This window comes from Ranitomeya variabilis, chromosome 1 (genome assembly GCF_051348905.1).
Source record: "Ranitomeya variabilis isolate aRanVar5 chromosome 1, aRanVar5.hap1, whole genome shotgun sequence".
Classification (NCBI taxonomy): domain Eukaryota; kingdom Metazoa; phylum Chordata; class Amphibia; order Anura; family Dendrobatidae; genus Ranitomeya; species Ranitomeya variabilis.
This window is the reverse complement of record NC_135232.1, coordinates 101,863,014-101,876,036: the sequence shown is the minus strand read 5'-3', so window position 1 is coordinate 101,876,036 and position 13,023 is coordinate 101,863,014. Positions and strand designations below refer to the sequence as shown.

Genomic DNA, 13,023 nt, shown 5'->3' with positions numbered 1-13,023 from the left:
AATATTTTGGCATGCAATAATGTTTTGGGTTTTTTTTCCGCCTTCGGACAGTCTCTGTTAAAGGAATAAATTGCACATGTGCATGGCCCCATTACATAACATTGGTCCAAGTGTGTTCTGATGTTTTGTTGGATCACACTCGGACCAAAAATACAGTTGTGTGCACCTGCCCTGAGTGTGAGGGCGAATGCTGTAAAGTCCCATGCCTAGCAGCCGTAGAGGCGATCTGCCTAGTTTAGTGAAGCCCACAGATCAGACTTCAGGCGGTCCGTGATGCAGGCTAGCTTAAAAAGGAAAAAAATCATCCTGCATCACACTGCAACACTTTATCTGCCATCTTGTATCTCAGTAATGGCAATGTCTGTCTTCACTGAATACAGATTTTACCACTTAATTCAGAATTGTGATAAATATAAATTCTGGCAAAAAAGAAGCAGATTTCTCCAATAAGATATATTACAAAGTTGCTTATTTTCACGTATGCTATTGATTTATTAAGGAAAAAATAAAACTGCTTTTACTCTTAATAGTGAAAAGTCCTATAACCAACCAAGAGCATAATGCCCCATGAATATTCATAACACCAACTGTTTCATATGAAAGTACAAATTTTATTTACATAAATGCATAAACAGAAGGTAAAACAGTCAATAATACCAATGATGAGGAAAAAGGTGAATGACTAAGGCTACTTTCACACTAGCGTCGTGCACGTCGCTATGCGATGTTGCAGCGCACCGACGCATACTGTGCAAGCGCCGCACAACGGGGGCAGCGGATGCTGTTTTTTCAACACATCCGCTGCCCCATTGTGAGGTGCGGGGGGGCGGAGTTCCGGCAGCGCATGCGCGGTTGGAAAAGACGGGAAAGACGCACCAAAAACGTTACAAGCAACGTTTTTTGGTGGCGACAGTCCGACGCAACCGTCGCACGACGGTTGCGACGTGTGGCAATGCGTCGCTAATGCAAGTCAATGGATAAAAAACGCATCCTGCAAGCACTTTTGCAGGATGCGTTTTTTTTCTCCAAAACGACGTGCAGTGCACGACGCTAGTGTGAAAGTAGCCTAAAAGACACCAGTAGCATGAAGACACACATTACATGTGTAAAGGTGCCAACAAAAGCAGCATGTAAGGTAAAAGGTTGATTAAATAGGGCAAAAAAAACAGTGCAAACATTAATAGGGTAGGAGGAAATGCAGTAGTCCTAGGCTCAATAGCCGGTAACTCTCAAGTATTGGTCTGCCATATTCCTTTAAATCCACCCATATTGCAAGATGCCCAAAAAGTGCAAAACTAACTAGATAACATGCTGCAAGTTATGCTCACCCATGTGTGTGTAGCCTCCTGCTGGAGGTGTCAAACAGATGAGCCCCGACGCACGTTTCGCGTTCTGAGCTTCCTCGGGGGGCTGTCAAGGAGTTCAATGGGCACTTCTTGTAGAAGGGATTGTTATATCAATAATTACATCCGCAAGGTCGGTTTTTGTAATAACTTAATAGTGATGAGCGGACATGCTCGAATAAGGTGTTATCTGAGCATGCTCAGGTGCTATCTGAGTGTCTTTGGCATCCTCGAATAGTATGTTTGAGTCCTCGCTGCTGCATGTCTTGGGAGTTGGTCGACAGCTGCAACACATGAATGGATTGCCTAACAAACAGGTAATCCTGCATGTGTTGCGGCTGTCGGACAGCCCCGAGACATGAACATAGTATTCGAGCATGCCAAAGTCATCCGGTTAGCACCCGAGCATGCTCCAATAATGCCTTATCCGAGCCTCTTCGCTCATCACTAGTCTTTAAGTCTTCTTTCTCAGCTTTGTTTTTTTTTTTTTATGTATAGCTTCCAGATTTTTACTTTTTACGTTCAGTCTTGAAAATGGACAGGGAATAGCTTTTAAACTTGGTACAAAACCTTTTTAACCCCTTAATGACCGCCAATACGTCTTTTAACTGACCTGAGATATAAGAGAATAGCCTCCCCATACAGGGGACAATCCAGCAGCTGCCGGCTGTCCACTATAGCTGACAACTTGCTGTATCCGCCATGATCAGTGTTTGCACCATCCAAATCTGTTTAACCCCTTAGATGCTGCTGTCAGTAGTGACTGCATCATTATAAATGGTTAACAGAGTGTGGGGGCTTCCTCTTTATCCAAATTGGTGCCCTCAGATCATGATTGTGTGGTCCTGATGTTTGCCATGTCAGTTCATGACCAAATAGTGGCCTTACAGTCTGACTGCTGTAGTAATCTGTTCAGAAGTTAGAGGCATTTAGGTGGTAAAAATAGACATTTTCATTTCTGTCATGCCACTCTGCATTAATTCCTGTAAAGCACCTGAATGGTTAACAAACTACCTGACTGCAGTTTTCAATATGTCAGGGGTGCTGTTTTTAAAATGGTATCACTTTTGGGGGTTTTCTAATATATAGGACCCCTAAAGTCACTTCAAACATGGATAGGTCCTTAAAAAAAGAAATTGTGTAAATTTCCTTGAAAATATGAAAAATTGTTGCTACATTTTTAAACCTCATAAAATGCTAACAAAACAAAATAACATTTTACAAATGGTGCTGATATAAAGCAGACATGTGGGAAATGTTATTTATTAATGGTTCGCTGTGGTGTGACCATCTGGATTAAAGAGATAATCATTCAAATTTAGAAAAGTGCTAATTTTTTAACATTTTACTAAAATTTTTTATACTTTTTATAAATAAACACAAAACATATTGACCTAGAATTACCATTATCATAAAGTATAATGTGTCATGAAAAAACAGTCTCAAAATCACTGGGATTTGTTGAAGCGTTGCAGAGTTATTGCCACATAAATTGACACTAGTCAGATTTCAAAAATTTGGCTCCGTCACTAAGGGGTTAATAATGCAATGTAGGAAACTGTAGCAGAAAAATACGGGTCTTTAAATTCTGCCCTAATATATATTTCTTTTTTCCTTTTATAGCTTTTGGATAAACATAAAGCCACAGAAAACATGATTGATCTCCTGGAGCTGTATCAGATGGAGGATGACGCCTACAATGGTGTTGTCGAAGCCACGACCGAATTTTATCAGTACTTGTTACAGCCCTTTCGAGACATGAGGGAGCTTGCAATGTTAAGGAGGCAGCAGATTAAGGTAATTCTTGTATGTTCTTGGATTTTAGTTTTCTCTAACAAATATTAAGACTCCCAGAACACTCATGGATATTGCAGCAGCTGGCATCTTCGCTTCAGTAGTGCTTGTGTCACTTACAACGCCATCAGATGAGCAGAAGTCTAAAGGCCCCGTCTCACATAGCGAGATCGCTAGCGAGATCGCTGCTGAGTCACAAGTTTTGTGACGGAACAGCGACCTCAGTAGCGATCTCGCTATGTGTGACACGTACCGGCGACCAGGCCCCTGCTGTGAGATCGTTGGTCGTGTCGGAATGGCCTGGACCTTTTTTTGGTCGTTGAGGTCCCGCTGACATCGCTGAATCGGTGTGTGTGACACCGATCCAGCGATGTCTTCACTGGTAACCAGGGTAAACATCGGGTTACTAAGCGCAGGGCCGCGCTTAGTAACCCGATGTTTACCCTGGTTACCAAAAAAAACAAACACTACATACTCACCATCTGTTGCCCGTCAGGTCCCTTGGCGTCTGCTTCCTGCTCTGACTGCCGCCGTAAAGTGAGAGCACAGCAGTGACGTCACCGCTGCGCTCTGCTCTCACTGTACTGCGGCTCAGTCAGAGCAGGAAGCAGACGCCAAGGGACCTGACGGGCAACAGATGGTGAGTATGTAGTGTTTGTTTTTTTTGGTAACCAGGGTAAACATCAGGTTACTAAGCGCGGCCCTGCGCTTAGTAACCCGATGTTTACCCTGGTTACCCGGGTGCTGCAGGGGGACTTCGGCATCGTTGAAGACAGTTTCAACGATGCCGAAGTCGTTCCCCTGATCGTTGGTCGCTGGAGAGAGCTGTCTGTGTGACAGCTCCCCAGCGACCACACAGCGACACAACAGCGACGCTGCAGCGATCAGCATAGTTGTCTGTATCGCTGCAGCGTCGCTGTGTGTGACGGGGCCTTTAGACACTGTCACTATTTTGCTTGGATAAGACCGTATTGCGCTTTGCAATTTTATTTATTTATTTTTTTGGGGGGTAGCCAAGACCCCAGATTCGGGTCCAACCCCAGTGTTGCGATTGCCGCTATTAACGGAATAACAGCGACCGCAAGAAAATAAATCAGATTTCCCATTAAGTTTCTCTTTCTTCTGATGTAATCCCACATCCCTGCATCCCTCGGTGAAGTTTCCATGCCGGTGGCACCTTCTGGGAAGAAAATGGCGAGCGCACTGCGCCTGCCGAGATCTGCTGGCCGGCACATGACACCAATAGGAAATTTTTCCTATTGGTTAATTTTGATCACTGTGATAGGGTCTATCACAGTGATCAAAATGAACCAATAGGAAAAAAAAAAAAGTAAATCAAACCCCCCTTTATCACCTCCCTTAGGTAAAAATAATAATAATAATAATAATAATATAAAAAAAAAGGTTTTTCCATTTTTTTCGGTTAGGGTTGGACAAAAGTTAGGCTTGTGATTACAGTTAAGGGTGGGTTAGGGTTGGAGTTAGAATTGGGGGTTTCCACTGTTTAGGTACATCAGGAAGTCTCCAAATGCGACATTGCGCCATTGATTCCAGCCACTTTTGCATTCAAAAAGTCAAATGGTGCTCTCTCGCTTCTGAGTCCTGCCATGCACCCAAACAGTAGCTTTCCCCCACATATGAGGTATCGGTGTTCTCAGGAGAAATTGCACAACAAATTTTGTGGTCCATTTTCTCTTAATACCCTTGTGAAAATGAAAAGTTAGGTTCCAAAGTAAATTTTTTGAGAAAAAAGTAAAATGTAAATTTTTTTCCTTCCACATTGCTTTAGTTCTCGTAAAGCACCTGAAGGGTTAATAAACTTCTTGAATGTTGTTTTGAGCACCTTGAGGGGTGCAGTTTTTAGAATGGTGTCACTTTTGGGTATTTTCTGTTATATTGACTACTGAACCTCACTTCAAATGTGAGGTGGTCCCTAAAAGTAAAAAATGGTTTTGTAAATTTTGTTGGAAAAATGAGAAATCGCAGGTCAACTTTTAACCCTTATAACGTCCTAACAAAAAAAAAATAATTGTTTCCAAAATTGTGCTGATATAAACTAGACATGTGGGAAATGTTATTTATGAACTATTTTGTGTGGCATATCTTCTGATTTAAGGGCACAAAAATTAAAAGTTTGAAAATTGCTAAATTTTAGGTCGATTGATAGTTTTCGGTTGCTTAGGGCAAATGCTGCCTGAATAGAATCCCCCGCCGCACCGACACTTCAGGTGTCAAACCCTCCTGCCTAAACCAAGTCACTGCAGGTGTGCAGGCATCCATCTCTCCTGCTCCATTGACCTTTCACTACTGTGGGATCCTGTGTGCAATGAGCGCAGCAGACAGGAGAGGGGAATGAAAGCGCGCCCACACCGACACTGTGTGTGCACTCCGCTTCTGCAGTGTCAGTGCGGAATATGCAGGCTATACACAAAAAAGCTCTTTTTTTTTTTTTTTCCTTGTGCAATTTAAAGGGAACCTGTCACCCCCAAAATTGATGGTGAGGTAAGCTCACCGTCATCAGGGGCTTATCTACAGCATTCATAAAAGGGAACCTGTCACCAGGACTGCAGGCCCCATGTTATGGAGCAGGAGCAGCTGAGCAGTTGCATAGTTTTTTTGAGAAAAGTTTGTGTAACTTTTGTTTTATTCATTTATACCTCTACTCTCTGTGAATTTTGGTCCAGTGTTGTTCTGATCACTGACTGACAGCTTTCTTTATACAAGTGTGAATGGAGAGATCGCTGGACCTGAAAATCCCAGAAAAAGCAGAGGATTAAATGATTAATGCACCGACTAGGGTGCAGACAGACAGCGGTATAACTTGTGGGATGATTGCACTGTACAGACTGGCCCGGCTACTGTACTGACCTGAGCATGGCAGCGTGATGTATTTCTATGCGGCTGTCAAGCTCGGGTCCAGAGAGCAGGCAGCCAGTACGAGGATTGCAATGAGATCCTGTCAGGAGTTATACAGCGTCTGTCTGAGCCCTTACACTATACAAAACTATATATCAATCTACTTCACTCCCCCTGCTCTATATAACATTCTGCTAGCAGATTAGACTGCATTTGCTTGGTGACAGGTTTCCTTTAATTTCCTATCCTGGTTCCCAAGAGTCAGCTGAGCTCTGTATAACCCCACTTACACCACTGATTGGCAGCTTTCTGCCTATGCACATTGGGAGCTTTCTGCGTACAATCAATGGTGTGGGCAGGGGTATAGTTCTGCATTCAGAGAACTGCTCGATCTGCAGTAAAGAAAACTATCAAAATTGCTTTGAAATGCTGCTGCGTTTCATAGAGAACATACTTTTAAGAGTCAGCCTGGGACAATATGGCTGGGATGAGGAGTTGACAGATCTCCCCTGATCGGCTTTTATAAAGGAAGACCTGTCGGTAAAGGGGAGCAGGGTAGGGAGAAGCTGGCAGAGACTTTCCTCTTGGACTAGTCCTCCAAATCACATTGTCCCCAGAAGGTTTTTCAAAACATACTTCATTGAAAAGATAGAAACTGTCTCTGACTAAACCAGTCAAGTGAAGAGAACCTGAGTGGATGGAACGAACACTGAGATCAGCGTTATATGCTACACGTTTTGTTGTATTGGGGTACGTGCACACGATCTGGAGTTGCTGCGGGTTGGATGCTGTGTATTTGTGCAGATTTCAAGAAATCCCATGTCCACTGTGCATCCACAGACACCCGCGGCTCACCCGCAGAGACTGACATGTGGCGTGTCTTTCCAGACCGCAGCATGTCAGTTTCTCTTGCGGAGATGCGAGTGATTCTGCACGGTTCAGTGAACACATGCGGATTCACCTGTGTTAAATAGACTGCTTCGCTTTGGATGCAACAAACATTTGCGTCCAAAGCATTGCTACTTCTGGATCGTGGGCACCCAGCCTTAACCATGTAATTTTATTACACAGTGAGCAGCATTTATCTACACACGGCAGGGTGGGATCTCAGTGACCAGATGAGCTGCCAGGAACAGGAGCTCCAGACATCGGTGTTCCACAACCCGGTCACGTCTATGGGAGGGTGCTGCTGGATTGCTCTGTGATATAAGTAGGGCCTGTTGAACAATATAAAAACTATAATATTAGAAGGTAACAATTGCTTTCATTACTTTTTGTTATAAATCTATAGAACAGGTGAAGATAGGAAACCTTGTAATATATCTTATTTCAGAAATTGCCTCTCTTCTGCACCTGGAATGATCGGGTCCTCTTCTTACTTTGGTAAAATCTGTCTTCAGTGGATAAAGATTATCAGCTTAATAAGGGATCAGGCAGCAGTTGCTGCTCATTAAAGTCTATGGAGCAGAGTGAGGGAGATGCTAGAGAGAGACCACAGACCTGCTGCAGTTCCACTTTTAAAGGAGTTGCTTTGTGAAGACTCCTCCTATGACGGCTTATTGACATCGGAGAGGGGCTGTAGTAATTGAGCCAAAGAGGAGAGCAGCTCCTGTCCTGGCCGATGGGAGCTCTCCTTATATTACAATCCAGCTGGCCGCCTCTTTCTCCGACACATTAACGGGACTAGATTTCAGGACCTGCATTCTGAATGCGGTTGTGTCTGATTAGAGACCCCCCATTAGTATACCTAGTGACATGGGGGGGAAATGGCAAAAACATAATTTTGAAAATAAATAATTGCCATAGCTTTCCATTGTCCGGTTGTATCTGATAACACTTATTGATGTTTCTGGAGAGTAACAAACCAAGAATGATTTTATTTACTTCTTAACTATCAGTAACTTTTTGTCTTTTCCCTTTACATACATATTGTAATCTCATTATATAAGAAATATGGGTCTGGCTAAGATTGTCCCAGTTGTGTCAAGTGGTTATAGCCTTTGATGTCTCCTTTCCTTTCAATACAAGTTGACAACGTGGGCTTGATTTCAAAATAGCATATTCAATTAAAATTCTTTTACATCTTTGGAGAAGAAAGCAGACAAACAACTGTGTCATAGAAATACACGTATCAGAAAGAAACTTCCATGCACAAGATATAATAGATGTAGTGCAGTCGGATCATCGTTTCATGATCCTTAAAGTGGTATTCCAGAATGTACCTTGTAGTTACAGCACAGACAGATGCTATCAATTAAAACCTAACTTTTAATATGTACCAAATAAAAAAGGACATACCAGCCACTGTCAAAAACATGATACAAAAGGTGCTCAAAAACAGTGCACGTAAATAAAATGAACCCGTCTCACCGTTAAGATGTCTTAAATGAGCCGTCATAGGTCAAAAGTTAAAATATGGGGAGGTGTCAAATTCTTGAAGGTAACCCTGTATCATACCCCGTGCAAAATCTTCCGTCCTGACAAGGACAGTACCCAAGTGTGGTCCTGCCCTCACTAGTGTCTTGGCGTTCCCTCCCGACGTGTTTCATCAACCATGGTAGGTAGACTCATCAGGAGAGTATCAAACAATTTTGGGGGAATCTGTAAATAATTCCAAAAAGTGAAAACTTAAAAATTAGGGTACTGAGCAATAACCCAAGTTAAGGGCTACTCCTCCTGATGCCTTTTTAACAGAGTGAATATTCACTGTTTAAACAGGCGGCACTCTGCTAATAGGGAGGAATAGTCCTTAAGTTGGGTTATTTCTCAGTACCCTAGTTTTTAAGGTTTCACTTTTCGGGTACTGTCCTTGTTAGGACGTAGATTTTGCAGGGGACATGAAGGGGTTACCTTCAAGAAGTTGAACCCCCCTCCCCCCCCAAAAAAAAAAAACAAAAAACAAAAAAAAACCTATTTTAACTATGGACCTTTGACTGCTCAATCAAGGCATCTTAATGGTGAGACCGTTTTATTTATGTGCTCTGGTTATTTGAGCACTTTTTGTATCATATGTTATGGACTGTGGTTGCAACGTGTGCACTTTTTTTTGGTACATGTTAAAGGTTGTTTTAACCGATAGTATCTGTCCGTGCTGTAACTATGTATATGTGTGTGTGTGTATATATATATATATATATATATATATATATATATATATATATATATATATATATATATATATATATATATATATATATATATATATATAATTTTCACTGCTAGCATATAATCTGCTGACTCTACAAAATTTACCCTGCCACTGAACTCTATACAGACCATGATGGATGCAAAATCGAGAGCAGTGGTTGTGTTTCATTCTGTTGCCACCGCTCGCGTCACCCTGTTTAGTGGCTGCTCCCCAGTAGTGCAGATTAGCATTGATCTGCATTACCTAGCAGAGTCCACAGAACCGTTTGATGGACCTGTGCAGTTGTGCTCTGTACACGAATATTCAGCGGCTACCAGGTGTCAGACCTCTAAAACCTACTGATCTGATATTGATGACCTATGCAAAAAACTGCATAGCCTCTGGGTCTCCTGTGTGATGTGTATAACGATCTCTTGTGTCCTATGTGATGTGTAAAGCAGCCTCAGTGTCTCCTATGTGATGTATATGGCCGCCTCCGTGTCTCCTATGTGAAGTGTATAGCTGCCTCAGTGTCTCCTATGTGATGTACTGTATATAGCAGCCTCAGTGTCTCCTATGTGATGTATACAGCAGAATATCCCTTACTATATCACTGCTTTCATATAAAGTACATAGATACAAGATAAAGTGTTTTTTTTTTTTTTTTTTAAATAGCATCAATCATAGAGCAGAATAATGTTTTTCTTCTTGTAAAGCGAAATCTGCAGTATAAATGTTTGCCATGGCCAGCAAAGTCTGACAGTTTTTCATTTATACAGAGCCTGCACCCATCTCTTTAGCTCATTGGGAGGAAATACAGTGGACTGAGGAGGGCGGAGCTTGGTGGGCAGGGGAAGAGTCTGAAAGCTGTCAGTAGGGATCAGATGGGTGATGATGTCATCCTGCAGCTCACAGGTTAGAGACTGACTCCCTGTCTATAGGTCAGCCCATGTATCCGACTAGATGGGAGACCAGTGATCAGTGACCCAACTTCCTGTTATGAAGGTGGGAATTGTATGGATGTAGCGAAGGGAAGATTGTGAGTAAAGATTTTATGGGCAAAACATTTGGTAGTTCCCTTTTTTAATGATGCACTAATAATGTATGGGAAAATATAAAGCGGATATCATTTACAGTGGAAAACACTGAGCTTCACACAGAACATCATAAATATGTATATTTCTGTAGCTTCATATGTATATGCTAATGTTTCCTCCCTGCCAAGATTGATGAACTCAGCAGGACCCTCATTGGTGGTGGGTAGAGTGGGGTTCATGTAAGGTGCCACTCATGCATATGGACATTTTTTATTTTTTGCTTTTCATTTTCTCTAATTATAGAGTGGGTTTGATTATACTACACTGTGCTGAATTGTGCTGGGAATACTATCCCCACTCTCTGTTTTAGCAGGAGGAGATGAATGAAGCAAAGGCTATTGTAAATTACTCTTTTGGAAAGAAGCTTCCCTTAAAGGGAGTTGTCCACTACCTGGCCAACCCCTTAAGTGAAGTAGTCCCCCCTTGTAAAATAAAGTTTTGCTAAAATAACTTTTTTTTTTCTCAGTAGGGGATTAGCACTAGAGGACTAGCAAACCTACTGGCAAGTAGTCCTCCATATTTATAATCTCTATATAACCCCGCCCCACCACTGATTGGCAGCTTTCTGTCAATGCACAGTGTATACAGAAAGCTGCTAATCAGTGGTGTGGGTGAGGTTCACCATTCAGAGAATCAGTAGATCTGCAGAAGCCTAATAAGAGACACATCACTAGAATCAGAGCCTCTGCCCCTACATCACGCTCTCAGATGGGTGACCAAAAACCTATTGACTGATTCCCTTTAAGTGCAATTCTGCAGTGATACACAGCACTTTGTAATATTATTTGCCTCTGCATCCCCCAAGGTCCTGTTCCCAGTGTATTACTGCGGCAGCCTGACAATATGATGGTGAAGGTAGTAATGATCCCTGCTTGCACAGTGCGGACCAGTTTGCTTTTTTTGCTTTGTTTCTTTTTTTTTTTTCTTTTTCTTAAAGCCCAGTGAGACCTATCCATGACATTTGCATAGATGGCAGGAAAATTGACACTTCTTGCTGCTTTTTTTTCCTCAAGCCAATGGTACAGTTTTGTGCTTCACACCTAATATGGAGCTTTGTCCGTTACCCGAGCCCGCATCCTCTAGTCGCACTCTGGATTGTTAGTATCTCCAATGACTTCTAGGGTGTTATGATCCGGTGACCTTGGAGCCGCATGAAAACTTTCTCTGGAGTTGGTGGAACCTGTACTGACCGCAAATCCTGAACTAACACCGCAACAAGAAGTGCCGTGGGGTGTGCCTAACAAACCCTAGACACCTCGACACAGCCGGAGGACTAAATACCCCTATAGATAGAAATGGGAATGCTATCTTGCCTCAGAGCAGACCCCCAAAGGATAGGCAGCCCCCCACGAATAATGACTGTGAGTAGGAGAAGAGTAGACACACGCAGGTAGAAAACAGGATTTAGCAAAAGAGGCCACTCTAGCTAAATAGGAAAGGATAGGACAGATTACTAGGCGGTCAGTATTAAAACCCTTCCAAAAATATCCACAACAGATAATACAAAAAGTTCCACAATCTAACTAAAGACATGGAATGTATATCTGCCACTCCAGAGAATCCAGCAAGACTGAGAAAATACTGACACAATCTAAGCTGGACAAGAAAACACAAAGAATAGCACTGAATTGTGAAGCACACAGCATGTGTGCCACAGGAAAAAAAAAACAGACACTTATCTTTGCTGATTTGGCAGAAAGACAGGAGGAACCAGGCAGAGGTCCAACACCTCCCAACAACAATTGACAACTGGCAAGGACTAATGAATCCTGCACACCTAAATACCCCAGTCAGAACTGCAATCAGCAGACACACCTGACTAGGACTGCAAACCAGGGACAACTGCATTACCGCCTACTACCACCGGAGGGAACCCAAAAGCAGAATTCACAACCGTACCCTCCCCTTGAGGAGGGATCAACGAACCCTCACCAGCGCCCCCAGGCCGATCAGGACGAGCCAGATGAAAGGCACGGACCAGATCAGCAGCATGGACACCAGAAGCAAAAACCCAAGAATTATCCTCCTGGCCATAACCCTTCCATTTGACAAGGTACTGAAGCCTCCGCCTCGAAAAACGAGAATCCAAAATCTTCTCAACCACATACTCCAACTCCCCATCAACCAAAACAGGGGCCGGAGGATCAACAGAGGGAACAACAGGCACCACATATTTCCGCAATAAAGATCTATGGAAGACATTATGGATAGCAAAAGAGGCCGGAAGCGCCAATCGAAAAGACACCGGATTAATAATCTCAGACCAAGGCTTAAACTTAGGGGAAGAGACCTTCATAGGAACATGACGGGAAGACAACCAAACCAAATCCCCAACCCGAAGCCGGGAACCAACACACCGACGACGGTTAGCAAAACGTTGAGCCTCCTCCTGAGACAACACCAAATTGTCCACCACATGAGCCCAAATCTGCTGCAACCTGTCAACCACAGAATCCACACCAGGACAGTCAGAAGGCTCAACCTGCCCAGAAGAAAAACGAGGATGAAAACCAAAATTACAAAAAAAAGGCGAAACCAAAGTAGCTGAACTAGCCCGATTATTAAGGGCAAACTCGGCCAATGGCAAAAAGGCCACCCAATCATCCTGATCGGCAGACACAAAGCATCTCAAATAAGTCTCCTAAGTCTGATTAGTTCGCTCGGTCTGGCCATTTGTCTGAGGATGAAATGCAGAAGAAAAAGACAAATCAATGCCCAGCCTAGCACAAAAGGCCCGCCAAAACCTAGAAACAAACTGGGAACCTCTGTCGGACACAATATTCTCCGGAATACCATGCAAACGAAC

General features: G+C 42.9%; 1 protein-coding gene across 1 annotated transcript in view; it reads left to right on the top strand.

The window, feature by feature from the left end:
• The window catches only part of JMY (junction mediating and regulatory protein, p53 cofactor), an 88,820-nt gene that overhangs the window by 10,452 nt on the left and 65,345 nt on the right, over positions 1-13,023 (top strand). Inside the window, exon 2 of the mRNA XM_077286944.1 lies at positions 2,967-3,140. Coding sequence (XP_077143059.1) covers positions 2,967-3,140 — 174 coding nt within the window. The remainder of the gene's footprint in view (positions 1-2,966; positions 3,141-13,023) is intronic.